Source organism: Tachyglossus aculeatus, chromosome 2 (assembly GCF_015852505.1).
Source record: "Tachyglossus aculeatus isolate mTacAcu1 chromosome 2, mTacAcu1.pri, whole genome shotgun sequence".
NCBI classification, from domain to species: domain Eukaryota; kingdom Metazoa; phylum Chordata; class Mammalia; order Monotremata; family Tachyglossidae; genus Tachyglossus; species Tachyglossus aculeatus.
The window spans coordinates 133,517,979-133,533,702 of NC_052067.1; the positions used below are offsets into that span (position 1 = coordinate 133,517,979).

Genomic DNA, 15,724 nt, shown 5'->3' on the forward strand with positions numbered 1-15,724 from the left:
GGAGGAAGGGAAGGCGCCTGCGCAGTTCGACCTTTGACGCCTTCCGTGGTGCCTTGGCGGAAGTTCCGGGAGGGGAAAGGGAAGGAAGGGCAGGCGCCTGCGCAGTTCGGTCTTTGACGCTTTCCGTGGTGCCCTGGTGGGGTGGGAAGGAAGGGAAGGCGCTTGCGCAGCTCGGTCTTTGACGCCTTCCGTGGTGTCCTGGCGGAAGTTCCGGGGGGGGGGGGGGGGGGGAGAGAGGAAGGGCAGGCGCCTGCGCAGTTCGGTCTTTGACGCTTTCCGTGGTGCCCTGGTGGGGTGGGAAGGAAGGGAAGGCGCCTGCGCCGTTCGACCCTTGACGCTTTCCGTGGTGCCCTGGCGGAAGTTCCGGGAGGGAGGGAGGGGAAGGAAGGGCAGGCGCCTGCGCAGTTCGGTCTTTGACGCTTTCCGTGGTGCCCTGGTGGGGTGGGAAGGAAGGGAAGGCGCCTGCGCCGTTCGACCCTTGACGCTTTCCGTGGTGCCCTGGCGGAAGTTCCGGGAGGGAGGGAGGGGAAGGAAGGGCAGGCGCCTGCGCAGTTCGGCCCGTGAAGCTGCGGGGGTGGTGCGGGCGGTGTCCGCGCGGGGGTCCCGGCGATGGCGGAGCGGGGCTCGGGCCCGCTGGACGTGAACCGTGCCGGGGCTCCGGAGCTGGCCGCCGCCCTCACGGGCGTGGGCCACAGGAGGGCCAGGGCCATTGTGCGAAAGCGAGAGGTACCCCCCACCCCAATAATCATCATCATCATCATAATAATAATAATGATGGCATTTGTTAAGCGCTTACCGTGTGCAAAGCACTGTTCTAAGCGCTGGGGGGGGATACAGAGTGATCAGGTTGTCCCATGGGGGGGTTCTTTTTTATTTATTAATTTATTTTACTTGTACATTTCTATCCTACTTATTTTGTTGGTGTGTTTGGTTCTGTTCTCTGTCTCCCCCTTTTAGACTGTGAGCCCACTATCGGGTAGGGACTGTCTCTATGTGATGCCAATTTGTACTTCGCTTAGTACAGTGCTCTGCACATAGTAAGCGCTCAATAAATACGATTGATTGATGGATTGATTGATTCACAGTCTTCATCCCCATTTTACAGATGAGGTCACTGAGGCCCGGAACCCCCCAACCCCGCCGCAGCCCTCAGCGACCACCACTAACAACCATCCTCAGCATGAGGAGGACAATAATAATCTAATCATCATCATCGTGGCATTTGTTAATCAATCATTCAATCGTATTTATGGAGCGCTTACTGTGTGCAGAGCACTGGGCTAAGCGCTTGGGAAGTACAAATTGGCAACATAGAGAGACGGTCCCTACCCAACAGTGGGCTCACAGTCTAGAAGTTAAGCGCTTACTACGTGCCAAGCACTGTTCTAAGCGCTGGGCGGGGGCTACAGGATCAGTCAATCAATCAATCGTATTTATTGAGCGCTTACTGTGTGCAGAGCACTGTGCTAAGCGCTTGGGAAGTACAAATTGGCAACATATAGAGACGGTCCTTACCCAACAGTGGGCTCACAGTCTAAAAGATCTTCCCAGACTGAGCCCCTTCCTTCCTCTCCCCCTCGTCCCCCTCTCCATCCCCCCCATCTTACCTCCTTCCCTTCCCCACAGCACCTGTATATATGTATATATGCTTGCACATATTTGTTACTCTACTTATTTTACTTGTACATATCTATTCTATTTATTTTATTTTGTTAGTACGTTTGGTTTTGTTCTCCGTCTCCCCCTTTTAGACTGTGAGCCCACTGTTGGGTAGGGACCATCTCTATATGTTGCCAATTTGTACTTCCCAAGCGCTTAGTACAGTGCTCTGCACATAGTAAGCGCTCAGTAAATACGATTGATGATGATCATCAGTTTATTTATTACTCTAGTTTACTTGTACATATTTACTATTCTATTTACTTTATTTTGTTAATATGCTTTGTTGTGTTGTCTGTCTCCCCCTTCTAGACTGTGAGCCCGCTGTTGGGTAGGGACCGTCTCCGTATGTTGCCAAGTTGTACTTCCCAAGCGCTTAGTCCAGTGCTCTGCACACAGTAAGCGCTCAATAAATACGATTGAATGAATGAATGAATCAGTTTGTCCCACTTGGGGCTTCCAGTCTTCCTCCCCATTTGACAGACGAGGTCACTGAGGCCCGGAGAAGTGAAGTGGCTTGCCCAAGGTCACCCAGCTGACAAGGGGCGGAGCCGGGATTCGAACCCATGTCCTCTGACTCCCAAGCCCGCGCTCTGTCCACCGAGCCACGCTGATGATGAGAGCTCACCTCCTCCGGGAGGCCTTCCCAGGCTGAGCCCCCTTTTTCCTCTCCTCCTCCCCATCAGTAACAACCACTAATAATAATAATAATGATGGCATTTATTAAGTAATTACTATGTGCAAAGCACTGTTCTGAACACTGGGGTAGATACAAGGTGATCAGGTTGTCCCACGGGGGGCTCACAGACTTAATCCCCATTTTACAGATGAGGTAACTGAGGCACAGAGAAGTGAAGTGACTTGCCCAAAGTCACACAGCTGACAACTGGCAGAGTCGGGATTTGAACCCGTGACCTCTGACTCCAAAGCCCCTGCTCTTACCACTGAGCCACGCTGCTTCATGAGGAGGAGAATAGTAATAATAATGGCATTTGTTAAGCGCTTACTACGTGCCAAGCACTGTTCTAAGCGCTGGGCGGGGGGGATACAAGATCATCAGCTTGGCCCACTTGGGGCTCCCATTCTTCCTCCCCATTTGACAGACGAGGTCACTGAGGCCCGGAGAAGTGAAGTGGCTTGCCCAAGGTCACCCAGCTGACAAGGGGCGGAGGCGGGATTCGAACCCATGACCTCTGACTCCCAAGCCGCACTCTTTCCACCGAGCCACGCTGATAATGAGAGCTCACCTCCTCCGGGAGGCCTTCGCAGACTGAGCCCCCTTTTTCCTCTCCTCCTCCCCATCCCCATCAGTAACAACCACTAATAATCATCACCATCATGAGGAGGAGAATAATAATAATAATGGTGGTATTTGTTAAGCGCTTACTATGTGCCAAGCACTCTTCTAAGCGCTGGGGTGGATACAAGGTCATTCATTCATTCATTCGTATTTATTGAGCGTTTACCGTGTGCTGAGCACTGTACTAAGCGCTTGGGAAGTACAAGTCGGCAACAGAGTCATTCGTTCATTCATTCAATCGCATTTATTGAGCGCCTACTGTGTGCTGAGCACCGTACTAAGCGCTTGGGAAGTCCAAGTCGGCAACATCTAGAAACGGTCCCTGCCCAACAGCGGGCCCCCAGTCTAGAAGGGGGAGACAGACAACAAAACATATTAACAAAGTAAAATCAATAGAATAAATATGCGCAAGTAAAATAAATAGAGAAATAATAGCACTGGACTAAGCGCTTGGGAAGTCCAAGTCGGCAACAGATTCATTCGTTTATTCAATCGCATTTATTGAGCGCTTACTGTGTGCAGAGCACTGGACTAAGCGCTTGGGAAGTACAAGTCGGCAACATCTAGAGACGGTCCCTACCCAACAGTGGGCTTACAGTCTAGTAGGGGGAGACAGAGAACAAAACATATTAACAAAATAAAATCAATAGAATAAATATGTATAAGTAAAATAAATAGAGTAATAAATAGCACTGGACTAAGCGCTTGGGAAGTTCAAGTCGGAAACAGATTCATTCGTTCATTCAATCACATTTATTGAGCGCTTACTATGTGCAGAGCACTGGACTAAGCACTTGGGAAGTACAAGTTGGCAACATCTAGAGACGGTCCCTACCCAACAGTGGGCTCACAGTCTAGAAGGGGGAGACAGACAACAAAACATATTGACAAAATAAAATAAATAGAATAAATATTTGCAAGTAAAATAAATAGAGTAGTAAATACGTACAAACACATATACCGGTGCTGTGGGGAGGGGGAAGGAGGTAAGGTAGGGCTCCCAGCCTTCCCCCCCATTTTCCAGACGAGGTAACTGAGGCCCAGAGAAGTGAAGTGACTTGCCCAAGGTCACCCAGCTGACAAGTGGTGGAGCTGGGATTCGAACCCATGACCTCTGACTCCCAAGCCCGCGCTCTTTCCACTGAGCCACGCTGATGATGAGAGCTCACCTCCTCCAGGAGGCCTTCCCAGACTGAGCCCCCTTTTTCCTCTCCCCCTCCCCACCCACCCCCGCCCTACCTCCTTCCCCTCCCACAGCACCTGTAGATATGTTTGGACAGATTTATTACTCTATTTATTTCGCTTGTACGTATTTACTATTCTATTTATTTTATTTTGTTAATATGTTCTGTTTTGTTGTCTGTCTCCCCCCTTCTAGACTGTGAGCCCGCTGTTGGGTAGGGACTGTCCCTATATGTTGCCACCTTGCACTGTGTACAGTGCTCTGCACACAGTAAGCGCTCAATAAATACGATTGAATGAATGAATGAAGCCCCGGGGTGGGGGGCGGTGGGGTTACAAGGTGATCAGGTTGTCCCACTTGGGGCTCACGGTCTTCATGCCCATTTTCCAGAGGAGGTCACTGAGGCCCAGAGAAGTGAAGTGCCTTGCCCAAGGTCACACGGCTGACAAGTGGTGGAGCTGGGATTCAATCAATCAATCAATCAATCGTATTTATTGAGCGCTTACTATGTGCAGAGCACTGTACTAAGCGCTTGGGAAGTACAAATTGGCATCACATAGAGACAGTCCCTACCCAACAGTGGGCTCACAGTCTAAAAGGGGGGAGACAGAGAACAGAACCAAACATACCAACAAAATAAAATAAGTAGGATAGAAATGTACAAGTAAAATAAATAAATAAATAAATAAATAAATAGAGTAATAAATATGTACAACCATATATGCATATATACAGGTGCTGTGGGGAAGGGAAGGAGGTAAGACGGGGGGATGGAGAGGGGGACGAGGGGGAGAGGAAAGAAGGGGCTCAGTCTGGGAAGGCCTCCTGGAGGAGGTGAGCTCTCAGCAGGGCCTTGAAGGGAGGAAGAGAGCTAGCTTGGCGGATGGGCAGAGGGAGGGCATTCCAGGCCCGGGGGATTCGAACCCATGACCTCTGACTCCCAAGCCCACATTCTTTCCACTGAGCCACACTGCTGATGAGCGCTCACCTCCTCCAGGAGGCCTTCCCAGACTGAGCCCCCTTTTTCCTTTCCCCCTCCCCATCCCCCCCGCCCTACCTCCTTCCCCTCCCCCCAGCACATGTATATATGTTTGTACAGATTTATTACTCTGTTTATTTTACTTGTACATATCTACTACTCTAGTTTGTTAATAATGTGCATCTAGCTTTAATTCTATTTGTTCTGACGATTTTGACACCCGTCCACATGCTTTGTTTTGTTGTCCGTCTCCCCCTTCTAGACTGTGAGCCCGCTGTTGGGTAGGGACCGTCTCTATATGTTGCCCACTTGGACTTCCCAAGCGCTTAGTACAGTGCTCTGTACACAGTAAACACTCAATAAATACAATTAAATGAGTGAATGATGGTATTCTGTAAATTGAGAAGCAGCGGGTCTCAGTGGCAAGATCCCGGGCTTGGGCGTGGGGGTAGCGGGGGTGTCAGCCATCCAGCGCTTAGAACAGTGCCCAGCACTTAGAAGATAATAATAATAATAATAATAATAATAATAATAATGGCATTTACTGAGCGCTTACCATGTGCCAAGCACTGTTCTAAGTGCTGGGGAGGTTACAGGGTGATCAGGTTGTCCCCCGTGGGGCTCACAGTCTTCATCCCCATTTTACAGATGAGGGAACTGAGGCTCAGAGAAGTGAAGTGACTCGCCCAAAGTCACCCAGCTGACAATTGGCGGAGTCGGGATTTGAACCCGTGACCTCCGACTCCAAAGCCCCTTCTCTTGTCACTGAACCACACTGCTTCTCCGCTGCTTGTCTAGAACAGTGCTTTGCACATAGTAATAATAATAATGATGATGATGGCATTTATTAAGCCCTTACTTTGTGCAAAGCACTGTTCTAAGTGCTGGGGAGGTTACAGGGTGATCAGGTTGTCCCACGTGGGGCTCCTGATGGCATTTATTAAGCGCTTGGTAAGCGCTTAATAAATGCCATCATTATTATTCATTCATTCCATCATCTTTATGGAGCGCTTACTGTGTGTAGAGCGCTGGACTAAGCGCTTGGGAGTAATAATAACGTAATAATGTTGGTCTTGGTTAAGCGCTATGTGCCAAGCACTGTTCTAAGCGCTGGGATAGATACCGGCTGATCAGGTTGTCCCCCGTGGGGCTCACAGTCTTCATCCCCATTTTACAGGTGAGGGAACTGAGGCCCAGAGAACAATAATAATAATAATAATGGTATTGGTTAAGCGCCTACTATGTGCCAAGCACTGGGATAGATACAAGGTCATCAGGTTGTCCCTCCTGGGGCTCACAATCTTCATCCCCATTTTACAGGTGAGGGAACTGAGGCCCAGAGAACAATAATAATAATAATAATAATGGTATTGGTTAAGCGCTTACTATGTGCCAAGCACTGTTCTAAGCGCTGGGGAGGTTACAAGGTAATCAGGTTGTCCCACGTGGGGCTCACAGTCTCCATCCCCATTCTACAGGTGAAGGAACTGAAGCACAGAAAATAATAATGATGGTATTTGTTAAGCGCTTACTCTTTGCCAAGCACCGTTCTAAGCTCTGGGGAAGAGGGGGATACAAGGTGATCAGGTTGTCCCCCGTGGGGCTCACAGTCTTCATCCCCATTTTACAGATGAGGGAACTGAGGCACAGACAAGTTAAGTGACCTGCCCACAGTTACACGGCAGACAAGTGGCCGAGCCGGGATTGGAACCCATGGCCTGTGACTCTGAAGTACCTGTCGGCAACATATAGAGACGGTCCCGACCCAAAGAGGTTGTGGGTTCTAATCCTGCCTCCACCGCTTGTCAGCTGTGTGACTCTGGGCAGGTCACTTAATAATAATAATAACAATAATAATAATGATAATGGTGATGGAATTTTTAAGTGTTTACTATGTGCCAAGCACTGTTCTAAGCGCTCGGGAGGATGCAGGGTGATCAGGTTGTCCCGTGTGGGGCTCACAGTCTTCATCCCCATTTTATTCACTCATTCGTTCAATCGTATTTATTGAGCGGTTACTGTGTGCAGAGCACTGTACTAAGCGCTTGGGAAGTACAAATCGGCAACAGAGCCAATAATGGGCTCACTGTCTAGAAGGGAGAGACAGAAAACAAGACAAAATAAGTAGACAGGCGTCAATAGCATTGTACTCCCCAAACGCTGAATACAATGATCTGCATACAGTACGTACTCAGTAAATCCTACTGATTTGTTCATTTTACAGATGAGGTAACTGAGGCCCAGAGAAGTGAAGTGACTGGCCCAAAGTCACCCAGCTGACAATTGGCAGAGCCGGGATTAGAACCCATAACTTCGGGCTCCCAAGCCCGAGCTCTTTCCATTGAGCCGCGCCGCTTCTCTACTTCACTGTACCCCAGTTCCCTCATCTGTCAAATGGGGATGAAGACTGTGAGCCCCCCGTGGGACAACCTGATCCCCTTGTAACCTCCCCAGTGCTTAGAACAGTGCTTGGCACGTAGGAAGCGCTTAACAGTTGGCTCTGCCAACTGTCAGCTGTGTGACTTTGGGCAAGGCACTTCACTTCTCTGGGCCCCGGTTCCCTCGTCTGTAAAATGGGGATGAAAACTGAGCCCCCCGTGCAACAACCTGATCACCTTGTAACCTCCCCAGCGCTTAGAACAGTGCTTTGTACATAGCGCTTAATCAATCAATCAATCGTATTTATTGAGCGCTTACTGTGTGCAGAGCACTGTACTAACTGCTTGGGAAGTACAAGTTGGCAACATACAGAGACAGTCCCTACCCAACAGTGGGCTCACAGTCTAGAAGGGGGAGACGGAGAACGAAACCAAACATATAAACAAAATAAAATAAATAGAATAGATATATACAAGTAAAATAGAGTAATGATCAATCAATCAGTCGTATTTATTGAGCACTTACTGTGTGCAGAGCACTGGACTAAGCGCTTGGGAAGTACAAGTTGGCAACATATAGAAAAAGTCCCTACCCAACAGTGGGCTCACAGTCTAGAAGGGGGAGACAGAGAACAAAACCAAACATATAAACAAAATAAAATAAATAGAATAGATATGTACAAGCAAAGTAAATAAATAAATAATCAATCAATCGTATTTATTGAGCGCTTACTGTGCACAGAGCACTGTACTAAGCACTTGGGAAGTACAAGTTGGCAACATCTAGAGACAGTCCCTACCCAACAGCGGGCTCACAGTCTAGAAGGGGGAGACAGAGAACAAAACCAAACATATTAACAAAATCAAATAAATAGAATAGATATGTGCAAGTAAAATAAATAAATAAATAGAGTAATAATCAACCAATCGTATTTATTGAGCGCTTACTGTGTGCAGAGCACTGGACTAAGCGCTTGGGAAGTACAAGTTGGCAATATATAGAGACAGTCCCTACCCAACAGTGGGCTCACAGCCTAGAAGGGGGAGACAGAGAACAGAACCAAACATATAAACAAAATAAAATAAATAGAATAGATATATACAAGTAAAATAGAGTAATGATCAATCAATCAGTCGTATTTATTGAGCACTTACTGTGCACAGAGCACTGTACTAAGCACTTGGGAAGTACAAGTTGGCAACATATAGAGACAGTCCCTACCCAACAGCGGGCTCACAGTCTAGAAGGGGGAGACAGAGAACAAAACCAAACACGTTAACAAAATCAAATAAATAGAATAGATATGTGCAAGTAAAATAAATAAATAAATAGAGTAATAATCAATCAACCAATCGTATTTATTGAGCGCTTACTGTGTGCAGAGCACTGGACTAAGCGCTTGGGAAGTACAAGTTGGCAATATATAGAGACAGTCCCTACCCAACAGTGGGCTCACAGCCTAGAAGGGGGAGACAGAGAACAAAACCAAACATATAAGCAAAATAAAATAAATAGAATAGATGTGTACAAGCAAAATAAATAAATAAATAATCAATCGTATTTATTGAGCGCTTACTGTGCACAGAGCACTGTACTAAGCGCTTGGGAAGTACAAGTTGGCAACATATAGAGACAGTCCCTACCCAACAGTGGGCTCACAAATACCATCGTTATTATTATTATTATCAAATGCCATTATTATTATAGTTATCAAGCCCTTCCTACGTGCCAAGCATTGTTCTAAGCGCTAGGCCATCCCGGCCCACGTGTGCCCTGCTGCAGGAGCTGCGGGGCTTCGGCTCCCTCGACGACCTGCTCCGCGTCAAGGGCGTCACGGCCCGCATCCTGGACCTCAACCGCGACCGGCTGCTCTGCGGAGACCCCCGCCGCCATGCAGGCCCCCAGGTCAGCCAGGACCCCGGGGCGGGCACGGGCGGGGGCATCCCTCCATCCTCCCCGGGGACCCCGACCCTCCTCCCCCGAGGGGTGCGGGGCGGTGGGGGGGAGGGGTCCTGCCCCTTTGGAAGAGGGAGCCCCGACTTCCTTGGGCCGGTTAACGAGGAGGGGCCAGCACCAGGGTGGCATATTAGAGAAGCAGCGTGGCTCGGTGGAAAGAGGCCGGGCTTGGGAGGCAGAGGTCGTGGGTTCAAATCTCGGCTCCGCCTCTTGTCAGCTGGGTGACTCTGGGCAAGTCACTTCACTTCCCTGTGCCCCAGTTCCCTCATCTGGAAAATGGGGGTGAAGACTGTGAGCCCCACGGGGGACAACCTGATTATCTTGAATCTACCCCGGCGCTTAGAACAGTGCTGAGCACATAGCAAGCGCTTCTTAACAAATACCAATATTTTCATCCCACTGTGGCTGAAACCTGAGCCTTGGCCCAGGTTACAGCCTGAGCCCCCTCTTCCTCAGCTCACATTGATTCCCTTTGCTCTCCCCCGCCCCACAGCACTTACGTATATCTATCTATCTATCTGTCTAGATAGATAGATAGATAGATATAGATATATGTATATATCTCTAACTCTCTTTGTTTATACCGATGCCTGTTTATTTGTTTTGATGTCTCTCTCTCTCCCCCCGTCTAGACTGTAAACCCGTCGTGGGCAGGGATTGTCCCTCATTATGGCCGTATTGTACCGTCCAAGTGCTTAGTACAGTGCTTTGCCCACAGTAAGCACCCAATAAGTACGGTTGAGTGAACGAGTCCCCTTCCCCACACCCCCCCCCCCCCAGCTTTCCCCTTCCCTGTGGTGTGTGTGTGTCGCCCATCCCCTTCACCCCCCGCGGCCTGGGGTGACCCGCTTCACTCCGGACAGGGGAAGGGCCGACCCCGGGCCCCCACCAGTGCTGACCAGTCCTCAGCTCCCCCTGGCTGGACCCCAGCCCCTCCGTGACCTCCCGCAGGTCCTTTCTCACCAGGTTCGTGCCGAGGAGGACCGTAGTGGCGATGGAGCGGAGGAGCCGGGGGCCGAATCGGAGGGGCTGGGCTACGGGGGGCTCCGGCGACAGCGGCAGCAGCAGGAGCGGCAGCAGCAGGAGGAGGAGGAGAGGGCTGCTGGCCAGGCCGGACCTCGGGAACGGGGCGGGAGAGAGACGGAGGAGGAGGAGGAGGAGGAGGAGGGGAAGGGGGGGAGCTGCAGCAGCGAGGAGCCCGAGGGGTCAGAGGATGGTGGGGCCGGTGGGGGCGATGTCTATCTCTACTACTCGGTGGACGAGGGCTGGATGGACTACCTGGACGGCTCCGACACTGGCAGCCTGGTACCGCCCAAGGTATCTACGGGGGAGGGAGCCAGGGTGACTGACAGCTGCCGGGGAGCGAGCGGCGGGGAGGGCCCGGTCGGGGGGCGGCCCCGCCCCCTGGGGGTCCAGGGCCCGGGGAGCCGCAGAGCTCTGGGTCGGTCGGGGGCGGGGATGCAGGGGAACGCCGGAGGGAGAGGGGATTAGTGCTCACTGGGCACCTGGGCTCCTTCCAAATACATCTCTGGATAAAGGGGAGGCCTCTCCAAGGAAACCAGCTCTAATTGCTTTATGTGCTTCTCCTTCCTTTGACACTCCCACCCCGTGCTCTGCTTTCCTCCACTGACTCCCCCCGCCCCGTGTCTCGTTTCTCTCCCCCAGCTGCCCTGGTCGAGCTGCTGTCCAAGCCTTCCTAAATCATCCTGCCTCAGCCTGTCCCAAACCCCTTCTCCTTTTCCCAGTCCCTCAACGCCGGGCATGATTACGACCAGGGAGCTCTTGGTGAAGTTGCCCTTCTTCCACCGCTCGCCCCTCTCCTCCAATCTCCGGGCTTTGTCTTGTCTGTCCCCACAGACTCTCTCTGCTCGGAGGCGGGGCCTGGTGCGCCTTTCGGTTGCCCAGGCTAGCCTCTTTGGCCCCTGGGTGTCCTGGAACCAGCCAGGGATGAGGAAGGCTCCTCCCAGAGGACCCGAGGCCCGGGGAGTTGGCACTCGAGGGTAGCTGGGACAGAGGGTAGAGCTGACGTGGATCCACGGGGGGTAGGAAGTAGGGAGTCTCAGGGGGCAGGAGCAGCTTGGGGTTACCCGGGGCCCCATGGGTGCCGGCAGGAGCGACCAGGTGGGCCCCAGGCTGGTTGGGTGTGAGGTGCCCTGTTGCAGTTGAGATGCGCCCCGAGTGCCATGATGATGCTTCATCTCGGAAGCGGGGCCGAGGGAAGCAAAACCTTCCCGGATCGGGGACCTGAATCGTTGGGCACCGTTAACGGCTGGGGATGCCGACCCCTGAAGGTCCAGGAGAAGGCCAGGGAAAACAGATTAGGGGGCGGGAGTCAGGGCCTGGGGCACCCAGAAGTGGGGAGCGTGACGGGTAATAAGAGAAGGTGGTTCAGAAGAGTCTGGAAGGAAGTCGGGCAGGCCAAAAGTATCAGGAAGTTCGAGAGGAGTTAAATTTGTGGACGTGGGGCCCCTGACGGGTTGCCAGAGGAAAAGTTGGGGGTGTTGGCTAGCCCACCCCCAACCACGAGGATGGCTCTTGGCAGGGGTAACATCTCCTCCTGCAGTCATCGGATGGGGGGCTGTGGGTGTGACCCAGGAATAACGTTGCATTGGGCTTCATTTTTTAAAAGGTGGAGGTACAGAATCAGTCAGGTGTGGTACGTAAAACAGGAGGAAAGTTAGGGCATGAAGATGGATGGGAAGGATTAGAAGAGCATGGTGCGAAGGGAGTCGGGAGAGGAGCCGTGTGAAGAGGTGAGAGGGTTGGGAGCTAAAAGAGGGAACACCTCAGGTGCTGGGGAAAGTTGGGCTCTCCAGTGGAATCCCGTACAGCCTCCTACCTCCGTCTCTCTCTCGCGCTCTCTCTTTTTGTGCTTTTTGACTCTGACTCTCTCCCGCTCGCCCTGTCCTCTCCCTCCAGGCAGTCGGGATCAGCGTGGCTCTCGGCCTTCAACCCCGCCCTCGCCAGGCCACAGGGCCGCGGCAGGAAACAGTGGGGCCGGTGGCCGGGTCCCGGGAGCCCGGTCCCGTGAACGGGACGGGGCTTGGGGTTCGGGGGTCGGCCTGAGGACGGGAGCCGTCCCCCGAGGGTTCCCGAGAGGGGGCCTCGGGCTGAGGCTCTGCCCTCCGTTGCCGCAGATGAAACGGAAGCTGGAGCCGGGGCCGGCCGGCCGGGCGCTCTCTCCAGGGAAGAAGCTGTGCAAAGGCCCTGCCTACCGCAGGTGAGACCCCCCCCCAGCCCTCCCCTCCTCCATAGGTGAATCCCCCCACCATCCACCCCAAAGAGGCCCCGAGGGAGCCCCCTTGCCCATCCTCCCAACCTGAGATGCCCAGTCCCCTTCACGCCCCCCCGGGGCTCCCTCCAGGTCCCTGGGCCCCCCGACGACGTTTGGAGAGCTGCGCAGCGGGTCGCACGGCCCGGCCCGCCGGCGCCTGCCCCCCCGGGCTCCTCCGCCCCAGCTGCACGAGTGGCTGCACACCTTCCAGGTGAGGAAGCCCCGCGGAGCGGGGTGGGGGGCCTGGGGGTGGGAGACGGACCGGGGAGGGGCCTGGGAGGATGCCAGGCTGCAGGAGGGCCAGAGCGTCGCAGCAGCCGTGCCCCCTCCCCCGAGGCAGGCCTGGAGCGGGCCGCAGCAGCTGGTGGCACTGGACGAGCTCCTGGACAGATGCGAACCGGCCCAGGTGCGGCACGTCATGCAGCTCATCCAACCACAGTTCCAGCGCGACTTTATCTCTCTGCTGCCCAAGGAGGTGAGAGGTGACGGCGTGGGCACCCCCGGGTCCCCTCCGCAAGTGCCCGGAGCCCCTCAGGCCCAGCGGGGACCATCTTGGGCCCGGGCGGGACCTGGGGAGGGCGGGGGCGGGAGCAGGGCGGAGATTGACCGACCCCCGCCGCCCTGTTTCCCCCGTTTGCCCTCGCCGCCCCGCAGCTGGCCCTGCACGTCCTGTCGTTCCTGGAGCCCCGGGACCTGCTCCGGGCCGCCCAGACCTGCCGCTGCTGGCGCGTCCTGGCCGAGGACAACCTGTTGTGGCGCGAGAAATGCCGGGATGAGGGTAACAGTGGCCCGGGCCCACCACCTCCCCCTACCTCCCGGCCTCGCCCGGGGTCCAGCGGGCACCCACCTCTCCGTCACGTGCCCCGCCCCCTGGCAAGCCTCGAGGAGCCGCTGCTTAGAGGTGGGGGTTCCCCCTGGCCCCCGGCGTCGTGTCTCACCGCCCCTCCTCTCCCCTCCCGACAGGGATCGAGGAGCCGCGCTCCGTCCGGCGCGGACGCCTGCTCAGCCCCGGCTTCATGTACAGCCCCTGGAAGCTGGCCTTCCGCCGGCAGCACCAGATCGACAGCAACTGGCGCAGCGGGGACATCCCCCCGCCCAAGGTGGGCCCGCCGCCCCCCCCTCGCCCCCACCCCTCCCGCGGCCCTCCGGCCGGGGCTCCCGTCACCCACCCCCGTGCCGTCCCAGGTGCTGAAGGGCCACGACGACCACGTCATCACCTGCCTGCAGTTCTGCGGGAACCGCATCGTCAGCGGCTCGGACGACAACACGCTTAAGGTGTGGTCGGCGGTGACCGGCGAGGTGAGGATCCCGCCGCGCGCTGCCCCCGGCGGGCCCTCCCACGGGCCCCAGAAACCCCCCAACCCGGCGGGCCGTTGGCGCCCCGTGAATCTGCTAGGGGTGACGTCAGGGCCCGCCCCGAGGACTCTCCTCCTCCCCCTCACATATCTGCCCCGGTGAGGACGCGGAGGTTGGCGGCGGTGGCGGCTGGACATCTGGAGCCCCAACCACGGAGCTCCCCGTCTTTCCCTCTCCCCACCCCGCCCTCTCCAGTGCGTGCAGACGTTGGTGGGGCACACGGGGGGCGTCTGGTCCTCCCAGATGCGGGAGAAGTTGGTGATCAGCGGGTCCACCGACCGGACTCTGCGCGTGTGGGACGCCGACAGCGGGGCCTGTGTGCACATCCTGCACGGCCACACGAGCACCGTGCGCTGCCTCCACCTGCACGGGGACCGGTACGCGTGGGATGCGGGGAACCCGGGGTCGGAGGGGGTTCGGGGAAGCCCCGTGTCTTCGAGCCCCGGGCCCGGGTCGCGAGGCCCCGAGTCCCGCCCCGCACGGCTGGCGTCCCTCTCGCCCGCAGGGTGGTGAGCGGGTCCCGGGACGCCACGCTGCGGCTGTGGGACGTGCGGACCGGGCGCTGCCTGCACGTGCTGAGCGGCCACGTGGCGGCCGTGCGCTGCGTCCAGTACGACGGGCGCAAGGTGGTCAGCGGCGCCTACGATTACACCGTCCGCGTGTGGGACCCCGAGAGCGAGAGCTGCCTGCACACCCTACAGGGCCACACCAACCGAGTCTACTCCCTGCAGGTAGCCCCGCCCGCTCCGCTGCCCTCCCCACTCCGACAGACCGAGTCTTCCCGGCGTAGGTGCCCACCCCTCTCTCCTCGGTGGCGGCCCGGGGCGGGAGGCGGACGGGGCTCTGAGGGCGCGGGGAGACCGACGGTCCATCCGCCCCCGCAGTTTGACGGCGTGCACATCGTCAGCGGCTCCCTGGACACGTCGATCCGGGTGTGGGACGTGGAGAGCGGCAGCTGCCTGCACACGCTCACCGGCCACCAGTCCCTGACCAGCGGCATGGAGCTGCGGGAGGCCACGCTCGTGTCGGGCAACGCCGACTCTACGGTCAAGATCTGGGACATCCGCACCGGCCAGTGTCTGCAGACCCTGCAGGGTGAGTGCCCGCCTCCCCGCCCGGCCCGCCCGCGGGGTCCGCCGCCCCGGGGCGGGGACGGGGGCCGCCTTGCCGCGCCCCCCGACCCGGCCTGGGGTCTCTCCCCTCCCCTCAGGGCCCCACAAACACCAGAGCGCCGTGACGTGTCTGCAGTTCAGCGCCAAGCTGGTGGTGACCAGTTCGGACGACGGGACGGTCAAGCTGTGGGATCTGCGCACGGGGGACTTCGTGCGGGACCTGGTGGCCCTGGAGAGCGGGGGCAGCGGGGGCGTGGTGTGGCGCATCCGGGCCTCCAACACCAAACTGGTGTGCGCCGTGGGCAGCCGCAACGGCACCGAGGAGACCAAGCTGCTGGTGCTGGACTTCGACGCCGACGTCGCCAAGTGACCCGTTCCGGGCCCCCGCCCGGGGGTCGGAGGGAGTCTGCCGGGGCAGGGCGGAGGAGGAGGAGCGGCTGCTGGGCGGCCGGGCAGGTGGGCGGGCCCACGGGAGGGTTGGACGGCGGGAGGCGGATGGGAAGGGTGGGGAGGCGGCGAGGAGAGG

The 15,724-nt window shown here is 56.0% G+C and overlaps 1 protein-coding gene across 3 annotated transcripts; it reads left to right on the plus strand.

The window, feature by feature from the left end:
* The first annotated feature begins 594 nt into the window (after positions 1 to 594).
* LOC119948862 (F-box/WD repeat-containing protein 7-like) lies at positions 595 to 15,657 on the plus strand. Of its 3 annotated transcripts, XM_038770381.1 has the most exons (12): positions 595 to 726; positions 9,283 to 9,405; positions 12,594 to 12,676; positions 12,821 to 12,941; positions 13,071 to 13,205; positions 13,385 to 13,508; positions 13,694 to 13,830; positions 13,916 to 14,029; positions 14,282 to 14,463; positions 14,592 to 14,817; positions 14,971 to 15,181; positions 15,297 to 15,657. In XM_038770381.1, exons 1-12 carry the CDS (start codon positions 610 to 612, stop codon positions 15,566 to 15,568), a joined length of 1,845 nt encoding a protein of 614 aa, XP_038626309.1. In that variant the 5' UTR covers positions 595 to 609; the 3' UTR covers positions 15,569 to 15,657. The 3 variants fall into 3 exon arrangements, with proteins under 3 accessions (XP_038626309.1, XP_038626319.1, XP_038626300.1); XM_038770391.1 differs by lacking the exons at positions 595 to 726; positions 9,283 to 9,405 and adding an exon at positions 10,686 to 10,773; XM_038770372.1 differs by lacking the exons at positions 595 to 726; positions 9,283 to 9,405 and having other exon boundaries at positions 10,940 to 12,676.
* Positions 15,658 to 15,724: the final 67 nt, after the last annotated feature.

Bases quoted from the DNA above. Each gene is read 5' to 3' on its own strand.
- LOC119948862 (XM_038770372.1), top strand. From the start codon at position 12,171: ATGGTGCGAAGGGAGTCGGGAGAGGAGCCGTGTGAAGAGGTGAGAGGG. The intron at 13,509-13,693 runs GTAACAGTGGCC...CCCTCCCGACAG, and splicing joins CGAGAAATGCCGGGATGAGG to GGATCGAGGAGCCGCGCTCC. The intron at 14,464-14,591 runs GTACGCGTGGGA...TCTCGCCCGCAG, and splicing joins CTCCACCTGCACGGGGACCG to GGTGGTGAGCGGGTCCCGGG.